Source organism: Myotis nattereri (assembly GCF_964212035.1).
Source record: "Myotis nattereri genome assembly, chromosome: 6".
In the NCBI taxonomy this organism is placed as follows: domain Eukaryota; kingdom Metazoa; phylum Chordata; class Mammalia; order Chiroptera; family Vespertilionidae; genus Myotis; species Myotis nattereri.
Window position 1 is genome coordinate 60438758 of NC_138081.1, and position 25525 is coordinate 60464282.

The following is a 25525-nucleotide window of genomic DNA, read 5'->3' on the forward strand; positions in this document are numbered from 1 at the left end:
GGTTCTGAATGTCTTTTCTGGGCACCTTTATTTTAGGTTTGACACTTCATAACTCTCATTTTTTCTTAAAGGTCTTACAAAAACCACGCAGAAAACTCATTTAAAAAAAAAAGATGAAAACTTTATTTACTAATTTCCACAAGGATCTACTGGACCCTTTTATAAATCTATGATATTTTATGGGATCTTGGTGATCTTATCTTTCCTCTATATTGAAACATTTTGCTATTTTATCATTCTTGGAATTATTTCATCGTTACACTTATCAATTATTCCCAACTAATGCTAAAAATGACTAAAATAGTAAGAATTTGGAACAATAATGGCATGCCTAGAAGGATGATACAATAAAGTATCCCTTTTCCATTTTCGTAATGTGTCATCTAAAATATTACATCATAGTTGAGTAAAGTTTAAAAAAAGGACCAGACTCCATCTTTGGAGTCTACTTTAGCCATCACTAATATAGTTGAAAATTCAAAATGTCATTATTTTCCATCCATAACAGGAGAGAGAAGAAAAGAGGAAGGCGCTACACATTATTAAATCAGAAGATTTTTGCAGAGACAGATAGCAGTACCTTAGACTTTAATGACAATGGTAAAACTGATCATTTAAAGTGAAATCTCAGACTAGGAGTCTTTAGATCAGTGGTTCTCAACCTTCCTAATGCCGCGACCCTTTAATACAGTTCCTCATGTTGTGGTGACTCCCAACCATAAAATTATTTTCGTTGCTACTTCATAACTGTAATTTTGCTACTGTTATGAATCGTAATGTAAATATCTGATATGCAGGATATATTTTCATTGTTACAAATTGAACATAATTAAAGCATAGTGATTAATCACAAAAACAATATGTAATTATATATGTGTTTTCCGATGGTCTTAGGCGACCCCTGTGAAAGGGTCGTTCGACCCCCAAAGGGGTCGCAACCCACAGGTCGAGAACCGCTGCTTTTATTGCTATACTAATGAGGGGTAGGGAACCTTTTTTCTGAAAAGGGCCATTTGGATATCTCTAACATCAGTTGAGGGCCATACAAAGTTATCAACTTAAAAAATTAGCCTGCTATAGTTGGTCAAACATTTAATTAACTCACCCCTAATGCCTCGGCAGGGCCAGACCAAATGATTTTATGGGCCTATACGGCCCTCAGGCTGGATGTTCCCACCCTGTAGTAGATGCATTTTATAGAACTCAAGAACTAATAAACGAACAATATACTTCTAAGGATATCAAATGACATTCTGATTCACTTAGTCATTCAACAGAAAGGTCATTTGAATGTATGGCAACTGATGAGCAGTTCTTACAGTCAGAGGATGTTGACCATTTCAGTTATATAAAAATTAAAAACCAGGAAAATGGGGTGAAAATGTAAATTTGCTGTATTTAAATGCTTTCTAAAATTTCTGATAAAATTGTTTACACTATTTCTTTATCCTTACTTCTCTAAATATTTACAAAATGATTTAAATATATATATATTTTTTAAAGTTCATTGAAGTCAAGTGGTAAATGATGATGGCTCTTCTTTCTAATATACCGAGAATTATGATGGCAATTTAAATATTATTGTTTCTATAATTTATATTTATTTTTTAAATTTTTTTTAATTAAATCTTTATTGTTCAGATTAGTACAGTTGTTCCTCTGTTTTCCCCCCATAGCTCCCCTCCACCCGGTTCCCACCCCACCCTCTGTCCTTACCCCCCCCCCCAACTGTCCTCATCCATAGGTGTACATCCATAGGTGCAGTCTCTTCCTGCACCCCCTCTTTCTCACCCCTACGCCCCTCCCCCTCCCAGAATAGTCAGTCCACTCCCTTTCTATGCCCCTATATTCACCAGTTTATTCTGTTCGTCAGATTATTTATTCACTTGATTTTTTAGATTCACTTGATAGATGTGTATTTGTTGTTCATAATTGGTATCTTCACCTTTTTCTTCTTCCTCTTCTTAAAGGATACCTTTCAGCATTTCATATAATACTGGTTTGGCGGTGATGAACTCCTTTAGCTGTTTCTTATCTGTGAAGTTCCTTATCTGACCTTCAATTCTGAATGATAGCTTTGCTGGATAAAGTAATCTTGATTGTAGGTTCTTGCTATTCATCACTTTGAATATTTCTTGCCACTCCCTTCTGGCCTGCATAGTTTCTGCTGATAAATCAGCTGACAGTCATATCGGTACTCCCTTGTAGGTAACTGACTGTCTTTCTCTTGCTGCTTTTAAGATTCTTTGTCTTTTGCTCTTGGCATTTTAATTATGATGTGTCTTGGTGTGGTCCTCTTTGGATTCCTTTTGTTTGGGGTTCTCTGCGCTTCCTGGACTTGTAAGTCTATTTCTTTCACCAGGTAGGGGAGTTTGCTGTCATTATTTCTTCAAATAGGTTTTCAATATCTTGTTCTCTCTCTTCTCCTGGCACCCCCATAATTCAGATGTTGGTATGCTTGAAGTTGTCCCAGAGGCTCCTTACACTATCTTCATATTTTTGGATTCTTTTTTCTTTTTGCTTTTCTGGTTGGGTGTTTTTAGCTTCTTCATATTTCAAATCGTTGACTTGATTATTGAGATCCTCTAGTCTGCTGTTGGAACTCTGTATAATATTCTTTATTTCAGTCAGTGTATGCTTAATTTCTATTGGTCCTTTTTCATATCCTCTAGGGTCTCACTAGATTTCTGGAGGGTCTCACTAAATTTATCGGCAGTTTCTAGAAAATTCTTGAAAAACCTTGTAAGTGTGGTTTTGAACTCTATATCCAGTAGTTTGCTTTCCTCCATTTCTGTCATTTGTGACCTGTTTCTTTGTCTCCGCATTTTTTATGCTTCCCTGTGTTGACAGAGTGGCTTTCTGTGCTAGGTGTCCTATAGGGCCCAGTGGCTCAGCCTCCCCAATTACCTGAGGTGGACACTCTTGATGCACCCCTTTGTGGGCTTTGTGCAGTCTTGTTGTAGTTAAGCCTTGATTGTTGTAGGTATTACTGGGAGGAATTGACCTCCAGGCCAATTGGCTGTGAGAATCAGCTGTGTATACGGTGGGAGAACTTCTGTGCTGGAGACACCCTTCTGGGGCAAGACTTGCTTCAGTGGGGCTTTGGTGCTCACTGAGTCTGCCCCCTGAGTGTGTCCCTTATGGATCTGAGGAGTTGTAATCTGGATGGTCCCACTCTGACCACTGAGTACACTGGCTCTTGGATCTCTACGGAGGTGCTAATTTAGCCTCTGCCTGAGGCTACCCAGCAGGAGCTAGCGAGAGATCTGCAGATTCCTCTTCTTTGTTTGGGGTTTGGAGGTTCCCAGATGAGGCCCAGCTGTGAAGCAATGCAAACTGCTGTGGGGCCTTGGGCCTTCTTTTGGAAGTTCTGGGTCTCTCTGACCCAGCTGCAGTTTGTTAGGTAATTTTCAGATTGCAAAGGTCCAGGCATTTCATATGCAAAAGCCTCTTCACACAGCTTGGATGGGGAGGGGTCTCAGGGAATCAACAGGGCAGAGCAAGCAGCTAGGGCTGATCCTCAGTCCTACCCTAAGAGGCCCCGCGTCTCAATGTCCTGGTAATCACTGCAAGTACCTCTGAGAGAAAGCCTCTCTTGAGTTCTGACCAATGCCAGACAGTCCAGTTTCTCCCCGTATGAGTCTGGGTCCCCAGAGACTTGCCCGGAACTGGAGTTCAGAGCAGTCAGGAGCTTGAGACTCCCTCCTGATTGAAAAAAACAACCGCGTCCTCAGTTGCCAGCCCTTTCCACGTGGGCCTCCGTACCTCTGCACTTTACTTCTCCACCTCATCTGCATCTCAGTGTGCTTTTCTCTTTCCTTCTAGTTGTAGAATTTCCACTCAGCCAGCCTTCCTGTGGTTCTGGATGATGTCCGTTTGTCTTTTAGTTGTATTTTTGAAGTGGTAGTGCAAAGCAGCAATTTCCGGTGTTTACCTATGCTGCCATCTTGGTTTCTCTAATTTATATTTAAATACAGATGAAGTACAGGGGCCTTGACTTACGAGTTTAATTCGTTCCGCGACTGACCTCATTAAGGAGCTTGTTAACTCAAATTACTCTGTCAACTCAATGCAAAAAATCGGCCGAGAGACAGCTGGTATCTCAAAAAACTCGTTAGTCAGGACACTCGTAAGTCAAGGCCCCACTGTATTAATGTAAACAAGAATCCTAAAAATATAAAAACTTAAGAATAAAATAACTACTTATTTCTTTCTTTAAAAAATATCTTTTTATTGATTTCAGAGGAAGGGAGAGGAAGAGAAAAATAGAAACATCCATGATGAGAGAGAATCATTGATTGGCTGCCTCCTACACCCACCCCCCACCCCCCCGCACTGGGGATCCAGCCCGCAACCCGTGCATGTGTCCTTGACTTGACTGGAATCGAACCTGGGACTCTTCAGTCCGCATGCCGACGCTCTAGCTAAGCCAAACCAGCTAGGCCATAACTAGTTATTTCTATTGTAAAAGTATATCGTTCATATGTGGCTCAAAGCAGATGTTTATGTCAGAATGATTCTGATGCAAGAATACTAACTCAAAAAAAATACACTATCTTAATTGATTCTAAGATTATTTCTTTCTAATGAACCTATTAATATGCAATAAAATCTCTAAAGAAAAACAGAACTAGCAAACATTAAAGGTACTAAATTTCTTACACTATAATCTGACTTCAAAAGTACAAACTTGCACAACTCCTCTAAACAGATATTCTAGATAGTTTTGTCAAGAGGTTCCTAACCCACAAAATAGAAACCACAATACGCTGTAACTATAAGTAAATCATAATGTAGCCATTGTTACTACTGCCAATCTAACCTAAATTAAATAGCAAAGGAAGTGGTGAGGATTTGAACCTGGAATATATATCAGAAGAGGATCCAACTAGCTAAAGGTTCAATCTATATTGCCCTAAAAAAATGGTTGCACCAGAATACTTAGTGTTAGGTCTATTTTCACATTTTATTCATTTTCTTTCTCTTCCTTAAACTGCTCTTGTTTTTTCTAAATCCAATTTTCAAAATAAATTAATATTTTCATTTTTCTTTGCATAAGGTTGTTTCTTCTTTACTCTTTCATTAGTGCTAACATACATATACACAACTGGCTCACAGCATAGCAATAGTGGATATGCTCTGAAGCCAGCCAAGGGTGCTCATTCTAGTCTAAACATCTGTAGTCAGACAGCAAACCAGTAGTCTAAAATCAACACTGACAGCAATCTTCCCCATATACTAGAGAACTATTGTCCCACTCCATTTCACTGAAATAAATGCAGCCTGTTCATAAGTTTGCTGCATTCATTGAATGAAAAAAAAAGGTGTAACTCAAATGTAAACCAAAGTAATTTAATGATTGCAATCAATTTTGCCTTTATCCATGGCACAAACAACTGTAGATTAGCACTGTGTTTTACAGCTTTCTAAGCCTATTCTTATGTACAAAAACGTACAAAAATAACCAATAACCAACGGACTATTGCATGTATAAAATGCTATAAGTAATCCACATTTCAAATATCTAGTTTACAGAATAATTTATAAAATTCTAGAAATTTACAACCTTAGAAAAATGATTAGAATGGAGAAGTGCCTTCATAACATTTATGATTAAGGTGTTAAAGTTATTTTGTTAAAATTTACTTTTGAAATCACCTAGGTACACTATTAAATTCTGGGTCAGTCTACTACGTCTATGCTTAAAATCAACATTAATATTTGCTTCTTTTTTTAATTCAAAAGGTAGTTTCAATTTCTTACTTGCAATTTCTTACTTTTTTTAATTCAAAAGGTAGTTTCAATTTCTTACTTTCCTGAAAATAAGTCAATTTACACAAAATAATATCCCATTAGAAAGACTTGTTTTATAGTTGACGAAAAGAGAAGCTTTTCTAAGTTTTGTATCTGAAGGCCTAAAATCTAAACCAGTGTTAGGGTATACTATGAAGTATTCTTTAGAAGAACTATTCTCTTAAAATAAGTAATATAAAAGTAACAAACAAATTTTGAACATTTGAGTTATGGTACAAGAAAACTTCACTCTTTAAAATGCAACGTTAGAGCACCCTCTGCTGACTAATCAACTAAAATCACTCTAAAAAACAACAACCAAGATCCTTACATTTGAGTTAGATCAGCCCTTTCCTCTTCCCAAGTGATTTTAAAAAGTTAAGCAAAGGACTGTAGAGGCTAAAGCACCAATCAGATAAAACCTCCTTGGAATCTCTCTACAAGTCAACAACATATTAAGTACTCGTTAAGTGTATGACACTGCTCTTAAATATTCTGCTATTCTAATTTGGACAAATTAACATAAACAATTAGAAAAAAATACATAGAACTGGAGAAAACAACAACTGACAAATAGAATATCAGGAGGTGTGGTAGAAAGAGCCCTGAACTAAGACTCTCAAAATCTGGTCCTGCTTGCTTATTTGCACAAGTTATTTTATTTATTTTAGCTTTCTCAGTTTTCTCAATAAAAGAAACTAATTTAGATTCATCCATTCCTTAAACAAACATTGACTTAGCATATCTTACATGCTACTGCCTAAGGTACAAAGCCCCAGCTTAAGCATCTCATGCAGATATTTAAACAATTATAAAAACAGTAAGTACAAATAGGAAAAGAACTTGCAAAGGGAAAAGGAATAAATGTTCTTTCTTTTTTAAAATAAATTGTCTAAACTGGTGTTTAATTTACTTTCTCACTTGAATTTATTTAAAACTCCAAATAATCCTATATAATAAAAGCCTAATATGCAAATAGAACAGCAGAACCACCAGTGGAACAACTGGTCACTATGATGTGCACTAACCACCAGGGGGCAGATGCTCAATACAGGAGCTGCCCCCAGCCCACAGGCCCTAGGCCAGCCAAGGCGGTGCCAACGGGTGCCCCCCCAATCACTCTGCCAGTCACCCCGCAGAGGGAGGCAACCATCAGTGGTGGCAGGAAGAGGGGCCAGCGATCAGGCGGCGCCAGGCCAGCCAAGGTGGGTCCCAGCAGTCCCCCCCCCCCCGCCCCAATTGCCCCACAGATCAGCCCTGATCTCCAGCTAGGCCTAGGGACCCTACTCATGCACAATTTTGTGCATTGGGCCTCTTGTCAAGTAGTATAAGAAAGATGCTATCATCCTACTCAAATAAATGCACCTCTACTCTTAAGATACTTGTATGGTCTCCAAAGCCCAAGTCCTAGAAAGCTTCAGTGGTAGCTGCACAATGATTACCCTATCCTATGAGACTTACTGCTTAATTAAATGCCAGGTAGTTACTGATAGCCTATTTCCAGGAAGATAATTCTTTTAACACAGGAAAAAAACTGCTATTGTTGGGAACAAAGAGAGAAAAGATCAAGACTTAGCTCAGAAGTACTGAATTACACTCACGCCTCTGAAAGTTACTCATTCCTTATATGGAGTACTTAATCATACTAAAGGAAAGTGTACCTAAAGCCATTAAATACAATGAGCTTATAGCAAGACAAGACATAACTATGCAAGTGGTAGCATACATAAAAAGTTAACACCCCCAAAACTAAAATGAACAAAGATCCATGAACACAATTACTTTCATATAAGCTCTCTAAAAGGGGAAATAATTTCACTGTTTAATGAAAGACATTCAAAGGGATAAATACTGACAAAGCAGGAACATGATATATTTATGCCAAAAATATTACTCTGTAGTAACAGTGATATATGGGACCAAATATTACTTGACAGCATATGTAGAATACAAACCGATAGAATACAAACCATATCAAATACAAAAATAGCCTCCACACAAGACAGATTAAAACAGCATCTGAAGGGTGATAACAATCATCATTTACTATAAAAGCTAAACTGAGGTTTCCCATCTTTTCTAGGATTTCTCAATTGGGGGGTGGTTTTACATCCCACGAAAAGCACTATTATCATGACTAGAGGGAATATTGGTGCTAGTAGGTAGAGGCAAGGGCTGATGCTAAAAATCCTACAATGTTCAGGGTAGCCCTCCCCAACAAAGAATTATCCAGGTCAAAGTGTCAATAGGGCCTTTGTTGGGAAATCCTGCTCTACAATGGTTAAAATAGCAAAGCCTGGTGTCACACAGATTCTTAGAATAATCTATAACAAATACACATAAACAATGCAATTACAATATTAAATTAGAATATAGCTAGATCTGTCAAGAACATAGCTATGTCTTATTATTATTCACCTACAATCTTTCCCCCTCTCTCCTTTCCCACTACTCTTCTGATCCTTGTTTCTCTTATACTTCTTTTAAGCCACCTTCCCATTCCAAAACCTCCAATTCTTCTGAGAAATAAAAATACCCAGAAAAAAACACTAATTTATCTATCTTGCCTGAGGTCTAGAACTATTCAAGAGTCATGAATCTGATATATGATCATGAAGCTCAGTACTGGTTTTGTGTGGGGGTTTTTTAATCCTCACCCCAGGATATGTTTCCTCTGATTTTAGAGAGAAAGGAAGGGAGAGGGGGAGAGAGGGAGAGGGGGAGAGAGGGAGAGAAGGAGAGAGAAACATGAAACATCAATGTGAGAGAGAAACATCAATCGGGGCCTCTAACATGTGCCCCGAACCTGCAACCCAGGTATGTGCCCTGACTGGGAATCAAACCTGTGGCCTTTCAGTGCATGGGACAATGCTCCAACCAATTGAGCCACACCAGCCAGGGCAAGGTCAGTACTGTTTAGATTTTAAAAAAAATTTAAGGAACTTTGTCATCCTGTCCCAGAACCACCTCAAAAATGGTAGAAATGTGACCAGTAACAACATGAAATAGCATCCTATATATCTCTAAACTATTATGAAAAAATTTACTCATGAGCACAAGATGAATTCCAAAAGTTCACTCCTTGTTCTAAACAATCCTTGAATTCAGCCACACTTATTAAACACCTACCAGCTTCCTTTTATTTAAGTCACTTTTAAGACTCATTTTAATAGTCTCATATTCAGAGAACAAGTCCATTTTTAACCTGTTTCTACTCTTCATATTTCATTTAAATTTTGATTCAGTTTGTATGCACTTGGCAGCATTTCAACACTTATAACCATTTTTTCATATTCTTCTCTCTGCAATTTCTCCGGTTTCATTAAATTTGTTTGGAAGCACAACAAACAAAACTCCCAATAATAGAGGAAGTATAAAATAAATCATCTGTATATGGATAAACACAGATTCAGGATTTATTTTCAATATAACTCTTAAAAAATAATATAATGCCAAAATTATTTTTCACATAAAAAGGAAATCAATATACTTTAAATACTAAACCAAGGCTAGATAAAATGTGCTTATGGCATACTGATCAACTAAATGTGGCCATCAGTTTGAAAGATGCCATTGGAGATAATCATGCTTATATATAAAGATCTGTAAAGATTTTAGAGATAGAAACAAAGTTAAGTGTCACAGAGTGACTTATTTATAAAGGGGTTTTAAATATATTTGAAAAAACAACAACCCATAAACAAATATATTATTATAGCATATAAAAATCTATTAAAAATATACAAATCTATCTAATCTCCCATGAATCCAAATGGGAGGCAGAAATATTTTCAATAAAATAGTCTAATAATAGCTTAAAATTTACTGAGTTATGTGAGCTAAGCCAGTGATTTCTTTCTTTACAGAAGTTTTTAAAAATTGCTTCAGGGCACTATACCTTCTTACGGTTAGCATATACTCAATGTTTAATAATGTAGAAAAATTCACTCACCATTTCAGTGGCGTGCCTTCATGTTCAAACCATATCTCACTAATGTCTTCTTGTCTCATAACCTTCTGAAAGTGCTTTTTCACTTTGTCAGTTACCAACGTCAAATAACTTACTCTTGGCAAAAGTAACTGAAATGAAAATTTGTAAAACCATATTTATTTACTATTAAAATAAATTTTTGAATTTTAAGGAAAAACAACCATGTTCTCTGCATTATTTTGAATATTCCACACAAATCAAAGGCTAAAGGTTAAGATATTTAAAAATTTATTATGAGATCATTACTTTAAGTACAGCTTATAGCATAAATGCCTGGAATAAGCAACACAAATCTAAGTACACTCTTTCTATAATTTCCTCCAAATAAAAGAACAATGTAACCAAATGCCATACTATTTAAGGTACTTAGTATTTCAAGCAACTTTAACTTAAAAATATGAATCAACTTTATAAAAATAATTAAAATGTTCTGAGAGCATAATCAACTCAGTTCTACTGTATACCTTGATTGGTCAATCAGGACTTCTCAACTGCTCTCTCATGTTTTGAAAATCTACTATGTACTAGTTTAGTTGCAATGATGAATACCAAGACAAAGACATAATCTGCCCTCTATATGAGGCTAAAGTAGAGGTTTAAAAAGTGAGTATTTTTATAACTACTTACAAAAATATTCATGGCAGCAACAGATCTTTAAAAGTCAAATAGAAATTTTCATTTGATGAACAACAGGGACCATTACGATACCATGAATATAAGAATGGCATGATAAGAAACAGTATTTGAGGAACATTCCAGTAGTTGTACATAAAAGACTAAAAGGAGATTATAGACAGGAAATCTGTTAAGGAAATATTACATGAGGAGATGATGGGGATCAAGAAATGGAAAAGTGCCGAAACCGGTTTGGCTCAGTGGATAGAGCGTCGGCCTGCGGACTGAAGGGTCCCGGGTTCGATTCCGGTCAAGGGCATGTGCCTGGGTTGCGGGCACATCCCCAGTGGGGAATGTGCAGGAGGCGGCTGGTCGATGTTTCTCTCTCATCGATGTTTCTGACTTTCTATCTCTCTCCCTTCCTCTCTGTAAAAAAATCAATAAAATATATTTTAAAAAAAAAAAGAAAGAAAGAAATGGAAAAGTGGGGAAGGTCTGGAGATCAGTCAGAACAGATTTTGGTGATAAAGTACAATAAAGTACAAGCTTAAGTATAATGCTGGTTGACTGGTGATCCTACCACTGTCAACTCCCTCAAGCCTATCCTTATGTAGGTTGGGCCCTGAACTTCGGAGAGAAGAGTTTGGGAGGGAATATTGGGCTAGGTAAAGCCTCAATTGGATTAGTGTGAAAGCAGTCACTGTTTTCCCCCCAGGAAAGGTACTCAGAAAGAAAACATAAGATAAATGAAAGGAGAACACTGGTAAGAATTCATCTTTTCCTCCTTTGCAGTATAGACCCTCTAGCCATTTCTTGCTTTCCTAAGCTTCTGTTTTCTTTTGCTGGTAAAATTGTTTTGATACTCTTTTTCAGCTGCTTTTGTGTGTCTAACTGCATCTTTTTTCATATTGCTTATTTAAGGTTATGTCTTCTGATCAGTAAATCAAGTAGAACTACTAGGCTGGGGTATATATACAAAGGGAAATATTCTGGTTAAAGGAAGTGATATTTAATCACTGAAGCTCAAGATAACAGGCTCCATGTAGGTAAGAGAACATAACAGTGATCCTAGAAACTATAGAGAATGATGGTGTGGGAGGCATGCTCCAGAATGGAATAGATCAGTGATGGCGAACCTTTTGAGCTCGGCGTTGTCAGCATTTTGAAAAACCCTAACTTAACTCTGGTGCCATGTCACATATAGAAATTTTTTGATATTTGCAACCATAGTAAAACAAAGACTTATATTTTTGATATTTATTTTATATATTTAAATGCCATTTAACAAAGAAAACTCAACCAAAAAAATGAGTTCGCGTGTCACCTTTGACACGCGTGTCATAGGTTCGCCATCACTGGAATAGATGGTATTAATACTATAAACAAGCTGTTGGATATTATTGTGGATTCAAAAGAACATAAGGTCCTCTTTTATAAAGAAACAACTAGAATGTGATAGAAAAGAAAAGGGGAACTAACGCTAGTATAAGGAAAAGCACTCGTTGCTTTACAGGAAGTAGTACCACTCTATTTTATATACAATTTAAATAACTTTCCGAAATCATATTCATTACATAAATGGCAAAGAAAAGATTCATTAAAGTCAGAAATAACAGCATCAAATATAGGTGTAACATGGACAGTCTCTATGAAGTTAAAACAGCATGGTAAGTTAACCATTTAAAAAAATAAATACATATAATCTATCAGTCGAATAAGCTCTATATTATAAGTCTGAACTTTAACTTAAAATGTCTGTTGGGCATTTAATAATAATAATAATAATAATCATCATCATCATCTGTTCTGAAGAGAATGATATTAACCTATGGAGATTGCAAGAAGAAAGACACATTAGGACTAATGGGTATGGACATCAGCTCCTTATTTAGGGAGTGTGGTACTACATGCCTATGGTTTAATCAAAGTTGCTGAAAAATTCTCAAATGATTTTCATGAAACAAAAACTTCTTTACAATAAGGAAATGAAGAACATTAGAATGTAAGCTCCATTAAGACAGGAATATTTGTGTTTGGTTCACTGCTACAGTCCCAATGCCCCCAACATTATAGTAGGCACACAATAAATATTTACTGCACGAATTAGAGATGTCAAAAGTTAAAGTAGGACAAAAGGCCAAAAACATTAATTAATAAAGAATGCCCCTCCTTAAGACAGAATCTACAGGGAAGTGTACTTAGAATCTTCTGTTCCAAATTGTCCTATGGTAGTAATCTATAACATATAAATATCTACAGTAACTCTAAGAAATAACTCTAAGACTTAAGAATGACTATATTAGATACAATTTATCTAGTAAATTTTAAATAAGTAGCTAGTAAATAAATAGGTAAAAATGAAAAGAAAATAACAGCAAAAAGACATCACCCTGCCTTGTACATTCAGATTGTACCACTGTTTTTTCATAGGTGCATCTCACTGGTTTACTTTACTTTTTTAAATCCTGGTAAAATATACCTAGCATAAAATTTTCCCTATTAACCATTTTTAAGTGTGTAGTTCAGCAGCATCAACTACATTCACACTGCTGTGCAACCATGAACACTGTCCATGCTCCAGAATGTTTCATAACCTCAAACTCAAATTCCATACCTATTAAACAATAATGACCCCATTGTTCTCTTCCCCCTGGCCCTCCAGGTCATCACTTTTCTACTTTCTGTCTTTTGGTTAAGACCATTCTAGGTACCTCATAGAAATAGATCATAAGTCCTGGTCATGTGGCTCAGTTGGTTGAGCATCATCCCATGCACCAAGAGGTCACTGGTTTGATTCCAGGGCAGGGCACATGCCCTGGTTGTGGGCTTGATCCCCAGTAGAGGGCATGCAGGAGGCCTCCCACTGATGTTTCTCTCTCATTGATGTTTCTCTCTCTCTCCCCCCTCTCACAAATCAATAAAAGCATATCTTAAAAAGTAAATGGATCATAAAATATGTCCCTATGTCCCTTCCTGCACGCCCCCTGCTGGGGAGCCCACAATCCAGGCATGTGCTCTGACTGGGAATCCAACTGGCAACCTCCTGATGTAGGTCGATGCTCAACCACAGAGCTACACCAGCCGGGTTCAAACATCATATTCTGATTCAAAAGTAAACAGACTTAAATGATATATTTTTAAGTTTTTGCCACTTTGACAACTAGATGCAAATTTTCTCTGTTCAGGCACTATTAGAAAGCTATTCGAGGTTAAAAATTTTAATTAAAATAGAAAAATCTAGTTTGGAAATAAAACAAAAATGCTATCCTAACCCATATAGAAGAATTAGAGAAAAAAATATATATATAACAAATGAAATTCTTCTAAAAATAAACTATGGCCACATTTTGTTTTTAATTACAAGGCAGAAAAGAAAATTGTTGAGCTTTCCAGCAGTCTGACTTCCCATCGTTCAAGCAGGCTTAGGAGCAGTGCTGCCTCCCAAACAGACAAGTGAAAATGCAAAGGGCAAGCTTTACTAAGGTGAAACAAGGGACAGTCCAGAATCATATAGACATTTCCCACTTTTCTAGAACCTCCTGGGTAAATGATATTATGTATATATGAGACACAAAAAGAAAAAAACTCAAACAATGACAACCGAGAATGTCTATGCCTATTAGGTGCTATTCAGTAAACAAGCAGGGCACTATTATTTTTGACAGATGCTTAGGTTTGGATTATACATGCACCCAGGAAAAACAAAACAAAACAAAAAAAACCACAAAAAAACCAAAAAAAAAACCAGGCTAAATCCAGAAGATATTTGATATTCTTTTTTAGAACAGATAATAACTCAAACCACAAATCTACATGCAACAATTTATGTTACTAAATAATATCTACACTAATAAAAGGGTGATATGCTAATTAGACCGGGTCAACCGGCCATCTTCCGGACAAAGCCATGGTGGTGGGGGCCAAGGCAGAGGCAGTTAGGGGCAATCAGGCTGGCAGGGGAGGGCAGTTGGGGATGAGATCAGGCTGGCAGGGGAGGGCAGCTGGGGGCAAGATCAGGCCGGCAGAGGAAGGCAGTTGGAGGCAACCAGGCCAGCAGGGGAGGGCAGTTGGGGGCGAGATCAGGCCGGCAGGGGAGGGCAGTTAGGGGTGATCGGGCAGGCAGAGGTAGTTGGGGTCAAGATCAGGCCAGCAGGGGAGAGCAGTTGGGTGCAAGATTAGGCCGGCAGGGGAGGGCAGTTAGGGGCGATCAGGCAGGCAGAGGGGTTAGGGGCAATCAGGCAGGCAGGCAGAGGCAGTTAGGGGTGATCAGGCAGGCAAGCAGGTGAGCAGTTAGGAGCCAGCGGTCCCAGATTGCGAAAGTGATGTCTGACTGCCGGTTTAGGCCCGATCTCTGTGGGATCAGTCCTAAACTGGCAGTTGGACATCCCTGAAGGGGTCCCCAATTGGAGAGGGTGCAGGCTGGCTGAGGGGAACTCCCCACCCCTGTGCATGAATTTTGTGCACCAGGCCACTAGTATTTTATATAATATAGAGTAGCTCAATGACATGTGAAAAGCATACACTTATGTTCATATGTTCACTGAGCTATGATAAAGAATTTGTAAAATAGTTGCTTGGAACCACCTCAAGACGAAAGAATCAAATCTGAATGTATTATTTTCAAAACAGCTTCCTGTTAAAAGAAAAACAGCACATAACTTCTGATTCCATCATCAATATATACATATGTGCATAAGAAAAACAAAGTCAAGAGGTCTCATAACAACATGTCAACAGTGTTTTTCCCCTCTGGGTGGTAAGAATAGAAGCAATTTTAATTTCATTTGTTTTGCTGATCTGTGTTCTCTAATTTTCCATAATAAAAGCATGTACTAATTACATATAAAATGTTAAACAATAGCCTCCAGGTTTTTAGAGTTTTATTTATAAAAATGAACAAAGTTAGATATCCCATTTGCCACCATCAACATACTTACATAATATGGTTCTGCCTCCCGTTCAGTTATCTCATCCTGATATAGGGTGAAGCAAGTTGGAATTCGACCAAACCACACATCTCGAAGCACATCTTTGTCATCTGTCATTCTTCCAGTGATTAAAACAGTACATATAGGCTAAATTCTTTTTTCAACCAAAGCTAAACTGAAAATAAAATGAGGAGCATTAATCAGATCCTTGCAAGGATGAATGACCTGCTCTGAAACAAAGAACGATTTTAGGAAAAAATGAATGCCCAAATCAGTGCAACAAATTCTAAATGCAGAGCTATTACTTATTTAAAGGGATCACAGATGTAAACAATTCAAAATTACAACATAGGCTAACTAATGAGCCACAGCCAAAGTTAAACTATAGATACATCATTTTCAAGCCTTATCTAAAGTGAACTCTTCAATGCTGTCCTAAGGTCCTTAGAGTGCAACACCAAAATATCCCACAATTATCCCTGCCCTATATATATTTTTAAATACATATTTTTATTGATTTCAGAGAGGAAGAGGGAGGGAGAGAGAGATAGAAACATAAATGATGGGAGAATCACTGATCAGCTGCCTCCTGCATATCCCACACTGGGGATTGAGTCCACAACCTGGGCATGTGCCCTGACCGGGAATCGAACCATGACCTCCTACTTAATAGGTTGACACTCAATTGAGCCACAATGGCCGGGCCCTGCCCCATATTTAAACCTCTCCCACTCCAGATACTATCAATATTTGATTTTACCAGTATTTCCCATCTTATTTACAACTAGAGGCTGGTACATGAATTCATGCACATTGAAAGGAAATTAATTAGAAAATATTTTAATATCGCTATTCGCCCTTTCTCTATAATAAAAGTGTCAACCAAATTCACGATCGGCAATGACATATGGAAACACACGTGTGCGACTGGCACCAGCGAGAGCTTTATATGTATTGCGCATGCCCAAATCAACTGAGTCTTTTATAGATATAGAATAAACTTGCTTAATTAGACTTGTTTTCTGATGTAGCTAAACTTTTTTCAGGCCAGTGAAGTACCCTAACTTCTCTTTCAGGTAATTGTCAGCAACACAGCAATAAATATCAACATGAAGCAGATTATTATTGTAGATCATGCAGGGAGTTCAAAGGGTAAAATATTTAACTGCAGCAGTGTTTGATTATATTCTGCGCAGTGAGAAAATCTGAAGTCATTTTCAAGGTCCACCATTTCTTACTCCTTTTCAGTCGGGTCAAGTTTCTAAGCTTTTTAAATCTCTGTTTTCCGGCTAAGGAAAAGAAAAAAGGATTCCACTGAGTTTCCTATCTACATACTCCAGGACTTCTGTGAGGATCAAATGAGATGAGGCACGGGAAAACACTTCACAGACATTTGGTTAAAGTGTGAAATGTTTCCATCTGGGTCTAAAGCAAGTCATGTTCCTGGGCTGAAGAAACTGCAAGGAGGCTAGTCGTCGCTAGGGAGAAGAAGGTGGTCGTTGCTACGGGACGACATTACCCGGTGCCCATAGCCACCGTTTCTGGGCTGGGCTGTGGGCCACATTTTGCACCATGGGGTCTCAGCAGCATTGGCTGTGATTTGGTGGGCTGTCGCTCAGAGGTGGTGGTGGGGCCTGTGTCCCACTTGGGGGAAGCTGAGTGTTGCTTTGTGGGAGCCAGGTCCACGGTGCCATTTCTCTGTGTGTGTCACGGCAGGTCCTGTGTTGAGCGTCTGCCCCCTGGTGGCCAATGCGCATCATAGCGACTGGTTGGACACAGCATATTAGCCTTTTATATGCTATATCGATTATAAATAGATACTTCATTTTAAACCCTCTAGCAAAACTGGCCCCTTAAAATCTTGCTGTTCTGTTCTACCATCCTCCTGACTAGTATGCTCCTCTCTCATCTGTTCAAATCCTACCTACTCGGCAAACCTACCTCACAATCCTGACCCAATTAGACAGTAAAAGATCTACTCTAAACACAGAATATTCCTTATGCCACAAATAAAGCACTAAATCTACAATCTGAAATATTCTGAATATGACAGGACATAGCTTTTGACCTCTGTAATATCCAACTGTCTTCCAGGACTAATCCTATCTAATAATAGACAAACATGGTAATTAACCTTACCTCCGACATGCTTCCCATTGGCTAATTAGTGCAATATGCAAATTAACTGCCAACCAAGATGGCGGCCGGCAGCCAGGCAGCTGAAGTGAACAGGGGGCTTGCTTGCTCCAGTGATGGAGGAAGCCAAGGTTCCCTGCCTGCCGCTGCCGGCCTCTAAGCTGCAACTCTAAGAAACAATGTTGCAATTATAGAAGCTAAACAAACCCCAGAAACTGCTTTCAGCCAGCTGGGCCTCAGAGCTGGAGCTGCAGCAGTGTTTCAATTATAGAAGCCAAACAAACCCAGATACCTGCTTTCAGCAGCCGAGGTCTCAGAGCTGGAGCTGAGCCTCAGAGCTAAAGCTGGCTCTCAGTTCCAGTGACAGCCATAGAAGGTAAATAAATCCCAGAATAATAAAAAAAAAAGAAAACAAGGAGAGGTTGGGCACTTCAGTCACCGGTCAGCCTGAAAATGGCCCTCAGCCCCTCACCCAGACTGGCCAGGCACCCCAGTGGGGAGGGACCCCCACCCTGAAGGGGGTGTGACCAGCTGAAAACAGCCATCATCCCCTCACCCAGGCTGGCCAGGCACCCCAGTGGGGACCCCCACCCTGATCTAGGACACCCTTCAGGGAAAACCAGCCAGCCCCCACCTATGCACCAGGCCTCTATCCTATATAGTAAAAGGGTAATACGCAAACTGACCCTAACAGCAGAATGACTGGGAATGACTGGTCACTATGACACACACTGACCACCAGGGGGCAGATGCTCAATGCAGGAGCTGCCCTCTGGTGGTCAGGGAGCTCTCACATGGGAGGAGCTCTGCTCAGCCACAAGCCAGGCTGATGGCTGCCAGTACAGTGGTGGTGGTGGGAGCCTCTCCTGCCTTCTCAGCAGCGCTAAGGATGTCTGACTGCAGTTTAGGCCTGCTCCCCGCTGGCAAGTGGACATCCCCCGAGGGCTGCCGGGCTGCCAGAAGGATGTCTGATTGCCATCTTAGGCCCAATCCCCTGGGAAGCGGGCCTAAGCCAGCAGGTGGTCATCCCCTGAGGGGTCCCAGACTGCGAGAGGGCACAGGCCGGGCTGAGGGAGTCCCCTCCCCCCCGAGTGCACAAATTTTTGTGCACCAGGCCTCTAGTCTATACAATAAAAGTCTAAGCGACCATTATGGCTATGATGCACACTGACCACCAGGGGGCAGATGCTCAACGCAGGCACTGCCTCCTGGTGGTCAGTGGGCTCCCACAAGGGGAGTGCCGCTCAGCCAGAAGCCAAGCTCATGGCTGGTGAGCACAGTGCTCGTGGCGGGAGCCTCTCCCACCTCCGCAACAGTGCTAAAGGGCAGCAAACTGAGCAATATAGAACAGCAAGCAGGCAGTCGTTAAGGAGCGAGGGGTCCTGGACTGCAAGAGGGCACAGGCCGGGTGAGGGAACCACCCCTCCCCTCAGTGCACAAATTTCATGCACCAGGCCTCTGGTATTTTATAACTAGGTAACACAACAATACACTGTTTGAGTAAATGTTGAAATAAATACTGTTGGTAGCTAACTATGGATATTCAATAGCCTTTTACATAAGTTGTGTGTGTATCTATTTCCCATCTTTCATAAGCTAGCTAATTAATAATTTATCATACTGTATCCTGCAGAAACATTTTAAATAATCGTATTAGTTTAGCCAAACATCAGCTATTACCACTGAATTATTCAAGCTTTTCTCTCTTCTCTCCCACTGACCAATGTCAAGTATATAAGACTGTCATAAATTAATTAGTCAAAGAGAAAAATTCAAGTAGAGTTCTAAATTTGTATCACTATACTTAAGTACACCTTGGAGGTCAATTACATGTGATGTCATCTACAGGTAAATAAACTGAAAGAGATAAAAAAATCTGCCCAACTAGAGCACAAATTAACACTCAAACCATAAGAATTCTGGTCACCTGAACTGAGACCAGTGCTCATTCCAGCATACCCATGTTTTAACTTTTATTAAGATATTAGAGGCCCGGTGTACTAATTCGTGCATGGGTGGGGTCCCTCGGCCTAGCTGGCGATTGGGGCCAATCGGGACCATGGGAGGTTGGTGGAGGGGGGAAAGGCTGCAAGAGGTTGGCCAGCCAGAGGGAGAGTCTGCGGGAAGTTGGCCTGGGAGAGGGACTGTAGGAGGTTGGCTGGCTGGGGTAGGTTGGCTGTGGGAGCGCATTGATCACCAGGGGGCAGCTCCTGCAATGAGCGTCTGCCCCCTGGTGGTTAGTGCGCATCACAGCAACTGGTCGACCGGTTGTTCAGTTGTTCGGTCATTTGGTTGCTTAGGCTATGTATACATATACTAGAGGCCCAGTGCACAAAATTTGTGCACAGGGGGCGGGGCTCCCTCACCCCGGCCTGCACCCTCGCCAATCTGGGACCTCTCGGGGGATGTCCAACTGACTCTCTCAATCTGGGACCACTGGCTCCTAACTGCTCACTTGTCTGACTGCCTGATCACCCCTAACCACCTCTGCCTGCCTGATTGCCCCTAACCACCTCTGCCTGCCTGCCTGATCACTGCTAACTGCTCCCCTACTGGCCTGATCACCCCTAACTGCTCCCCTGCTAGCCTGATCGCCTCTGCCTCATTCTGCACCCGGGACCCAGGATTCCCACCTCCAGTTGGCCACAGGCACCCAGAACCCAGGCCAGCCACAACCACAGGGCACCATGGGTGGGTGGCTTTGCCCAGGCCGCAGCCGCAGGAGGCAGCTGATCGATGTTTCCCTCGCATCAATGTTTCTCTCTATCCCTCTCCCTTCTTCTCTGTGAAATCAATAAAATATATTTAAAACAAAACAAAAACAAAAACAAAAAACCTAGCTCCAGCACTTACTATGATACCTCAAGTAACTTCTCTCAGTTTTCTCATCTGTAAAATGAGAATAACATCACTTACCACATAAAATATATAAAAATTAAATTAGCCAAAACTGGTTTGGCTCAGTGGATAGAGCATCGGCCTGCGGACTGAAAAGTCCCGGGTTCGATTCCGGTCAAGGGCATATACCTGGGTTGCAGGCACATCCCCAGTGGGAGATGTGCAGGAGGCAGCTGATTGATGTTTCTCTCTCATCGATGTTTCTAACTATCTCTCTCCCTTCCTCTCTGTAAAAAATCAATAAAGTATATTTTTTAAAAAAAAATTAAATTAATACACGTTCTTAGAACTATGCCTATAACACTATAAAGTATCTATCATGATTTACAGAACAAGACCATGTCTCAAAAAATGTTGAAAAGTCCTAAAGACTTAAAGAACTAAGAACAACCAAAAGCATTATATGTTTTGTGTCATTCTTTATTTCAGACTGTTCTTTTTTCATAGTTACTATATCTTTTTCATACTGTTGAGCATTTTTAACATCATTACTCTGAACTCTGTTTCAGATAAGTTTCTTATCTCTGCCTCATATATCTCTTCTTCTGGAGAATTCACTAGTTCTTTCATTTGGGGATTTTTCTTTGTTTCCTCATTTTAGTTGTCTTGGTTTTTGAGTCCTAATGAACTGGCTTCATATTCCACATTTTGAACCCCCACATCATAGTGCCTCTCAGGAGTTCAGTTTTGTTTATCGCTATCTAGCCTATATAATAAAGGGCTAATATGCAAATGGCCATCACGCCATAATGGCTCAGACACTCAACACTGGGAAGAGAGGAATGGTGCTCGTATTGTGTAGGGGTGGTTTCAAGAACATGAGGGTAAGGTGGAAAGGCAGCTCCAAGCCGAAGTGAATGCAGTGCCAGCAGCCAGGGGAAGGAAGGCCCATTCTTGCACGAATCTTCGTGCATCAGACCTCTAGTCCTATCTAATAAAAGGCTAATATGCAAATTGACCAAATGGCAGAACAACTGGTTGCTATGACACTCACTGACCACCAGGGGTCAGATGCTCAATGCAGGAGCTGCCCCATGGTGGTCAGTGCACTCCCACAGGGGGCGCACCACTCAGCCAGAAGCCAGGCTCATGGCTGGCGAGCACAGCGGCAGTGGCAGGATCTTTTCCTGCCTCTACAGCAGCACTAGGGATGTCCAACTGCCAGCTTAGGCCCACTGGAAGCAGGCCTAACCCAGCAGTCGGACATCCCCTGAGGGCTCCCAGACTGCAAGAGGGCGCAGGCCAAGCTGAGGGCTCCTCCCCAAAGTGCACAAATTTCGTGCAATGGGCCTCTAGTAAGCTTATAATAAAGATTTTTTTCATCTCTGCTTTCTAACGTCATATTCTTTCCATCACACCATACTGATTGCCAGTGTGCTTCCAACTCCTAAATGTCGTTATAATGAAATGTTACTTTCAGAAAGGAGAGGAGGGAATAAATAAAATATTAATATATCCTTTAGTGTTCAGAGAAGAATTTTAAAAGATATGGAAATTGAAGAATGGGTAGAATATGGACAGGCAAAGAGAAGAAGTTACTTATGGCAAACTAGCATAGACAAAGGCAGGAAATGAGCAGAAGCAGTACGTGTGCAAACATCTTAGGAAAAGTCAATATCACACATAGATCCTGGGTAAATCACTTTACTTCACTAAGCCTCAATTTCCTTACCTATATAAAGTCCACCAAGCTATTCTGAAAAAAAAAAAAAATCTATAGTGTTTGACATGGTATTGGGCACATAGTTAAGTGCTGAGAAATAAATTATTATTCTTTTAACATCATATCTGTAAATGTAAACTGAGACTAGATCATGAGGCATACCAAATAGAATATTGAGTTCTCAAATTTCATCCAATAAGCCTCGAGAACCTGTAAAGTTTTGTAATAAAATAAAAACAACTGGTAGCAGTGCACAAAAGGAAATCCTAAATCAGAGAGAATATAGCCAGGAAGCAATCTCAGCAACTAAGACATATAATAATGATTGCCTGACCTAGGCTGGTAGCAATGCAATGAGAGAGAGATATGAGGTCTTTCCAAGGAAGAATGAATAGAAGTTGGTGAAAATCTGGCTGAGGAACAAAGAACAGGACAAGAGAAGATTTAAATGCTGACAGCAGGCAATAGAGCATCGGTTCTCAACCTGTGAGTCGCAATCCCTTTGGCGGTAGAACAACCCTTTCACAGGGGTCGCCTAAGACCATCCTGCATATCAGATATTTACATTACGATTCATAACAGTAGCAACATTACAGTTATGAAGTAGCAACAAAAATAATTTTATGGTTGGGTCACAACATGAGAAACTGTATTTAAAGGACCAGAAGGTTGAGAACCACTGCAATAGAGTAAGGTAGGTAGTTAAGGGGTTCTGAAATCAGACTGACATGGGTTTAAACCTTGACTTCCACCTATAAGCTGTGTGTCTTTAGACAACAAATCTGACATCTCTGAACCTCATATCTGTAAACTGAAGATACTTCTAATGTCAGAGGGCTCTTGGGGGTTTAGTACCTAGTTACCACTCAATAAATGAAAAAGTGTTCAATATATGTTTTCTTTGTGCTTCCATGGTCCCTCTACTTGAGCTTCCTTTCCCTCCTCTTTTGCCAAACAATCTTTTTTAAGAGTCAGCTAAGCAACCTCCAATTTAATTACTTCTACAATAGCATGTTATAACCATTCACTGCAGATAAGTTCATCTTATCTGTTTCTTGCCTCTCCCCATACCGAACCGAGAGTTCCTTGACAGCAGAAACTGGATACCTTTGTACCCACAATATTAGCATAATTAGCACATAGCAGGCTCTGGAATTTTTGTTGAACAACTGGCAAATATACATAAATATATAAAACTAGAGGCTCAGTGCATGAAATTTGTACACTCAGGGGGGGTCCCTCAGCCTGGCCTGCACCCTCTTGTAGTCCGGGAGCCCTCGGGGGATGTTCGACTGATGGCTTAGGCCTGCTCCCCTGTGTGCCCCCCTTGGGGGACGTTCAATTGATGGCTTAGGCCCAGTCCCTTAGCGCTGCTGCAGTGGCGGGAGAGGCTCCTGCCCCCTGCTGCTGCGCTCCCCAGTGGTGAGTCCGGCTTCTGGCCGAGCGGCGCTCCCCCTGTGGGAGGGTACTGACCACCAGGAGGCAGCTCCTGTGTTGAGCGTCTGCCCCCTGGTGAACAGTGTGTGTCATAGCGACCAGTCATTCCGCAGTTCAGTCAATTTGCAATTAGCCTTTTATTATATAGGATAAGTCCAAAAGTTATACTAGTTATTAAAAAAACTTTTCCACCTAAAATGCTTTCCCAAACCAATACAATCACACTTTAATCAATTTTCATTATTTTAGAAAAATACTTTTCCTTCTCATATACACTACACTATCATCATCATATATCCAATTTGAAGGCAATGTTTTAGAAGCACAGAAATCCCAACCTATGAGTCAGTATACTAGAAATAAGCTTCTGAAGGGCAGGCACTACTTCTTGATAGCTGTGTTCTCTAGATCTAATTCAGAGCTTGGAACAGAGCAGGTGCCCAACCAACAACATTTCACAAATAGCCTAGTGAATATGGCAAAAATATAATGAACAATTAACAGTCCCTTTCACACTACAAACCAAGAAAGGCTAACCAATTACCCGAAGCTATTTTGCTGATAAAATCCCCAACTACCTAGAAATTACTTAAAATATCAAATGCCTACTTGCAGTAAATTTGTAAACATCTAAAAATAATAATCTATGCTGGTTGATCTCTCTTTAAATTATGAACACTAACCTAAAAAGTGGGCCCTAAGTACTGACCAGGGTTCCTCCACTTCCCTAGTCCATTTATTCTCCCACTGTCCTACATAACCATTTCATATCTCTGCTCTCCTCAAATTTTCACATCTCCTTCCTCACTCTCTCTCAGCTAAGGACGTGGCTTCTGAAAACCTGGCTTCTAATTTCTTCTACCTTATATCTAAAGACCATGGGTTCTTTTTTTTTAATTATTTTTTATTGTTTAAAGTATTATATATGTCTCCTTTTTTCCCCCATTGACTCCCTCCAGCCCGCCCCAGCCCCCTTCCCCCCCAGGTCTTCAGCACCTTATTGTCTGTGTACAAGGGTTATGTATATATGCATACAAGGTCTTTGGTTGATAACCTCTCACCCACACACCCCCTTCCCTCAAGATCAGCGGTTCACAACCTTCCAAATGCCGCGACCCTTTAATACAGTTCCTCATGTTGTGGTGACCCCAATTTAATTGTTACAAATTGAACATAATTAAAGCATAGTGATTAATCACAAAAACAATATGTAATTATATATGTGTTTTCCGATGGTCTTAGACGACCCCTGTGAAAGGGTCGTTCGACCCCCAAAGGGGTCGCAACCCACAGGTTGAGAACCACTGCTCAAGATCAAGGGTTCTCAACAAGGATTTTAATGAGTAGCCCCACCCTTCCCTGGGAGTTAGAAAAACCTCACCTACCTCTGAATGTTGAAGGCTCCAGGGCTCAGTCCTTGAATCATGCCTTTGGAGGATTCTCATGGCTTTAAATATCACTTATACAGTAACAATTCCCACATTTATATTCTGAACTCCAGTTTCATATATACTACTGTGTATTGACATTTCATTTGAAAATTTAACATGTTGCGAAACTGAGTGATTTCAGATCTTCCTCCCTGCTCTCCCTATTACTCTGTGGTCTTCCCAAAATTACTAAGTGCTAATTGCTCTATTCTTTAGTGATCAGGCTCTAAACTTTGGAGTCATCCTTGACCCCTCTTCACATCTGAAGACTCTAGCTTAGACCCAAGTAAAAAGATCTGCCCTTTCTCACCACCTCCACTATTACCACGGATCCAAGTCACCGTGACCTTTAACCTGGGAAAATGCAACAGCCAATAGGTCTCATTTCTGCCCTTGCTGCATGCAGACAACATAGCAATCAGAAAGATCCTTTTAAACGCAAGTCAGATCAGTTTATTCTCATTCAAAGTAAAAACTAAAGTTCTTACAAAGTCCTACAAGGCCATACACCACTTGGCCCCATTCTGCCCTGATTATTTGCTTCTCTTCCCCCATGCTCACTCAGTTCCAGCCAAACTGGCTGCCTCAGGGAATTTGGGGTTGCTCTGATTGATGGCTCTTTCTGCTACATCCA

General features: G+C 40.2%; 1 protein-coding gene across 2 annotated transcripts in view; it reads right to left on the bottom strand.

Annotated features, from left to right (window-relative positions):
- ATG5 (autophagy related 5) overlaps window positions 1-25525 on the bottom strand; it is a 124307-nt gene that overhangs the window by 97317 nt on the left and 1465 nt on the right. For both annotated transcript variants that reach the window (XM_081094170.1, XM_081094169.1), the window contains exons 2-3: window positions 15337-15502; window positions 9746-9873 (exon numbers count right to left, since the gene is read on the bottom strand). In XM_081094170.1, coding sequence (XP_080950296.1) covers window positions 9746-9748 — 3 coding nt within the window. In that variant the 5' untranslated portion in view covers window positions 9749-9873; window positions 15337-15502. The remainder of the gene's footprint in view (window positions 1-9745; window positions 9874-15336; window positions 15503-25525) is intronic.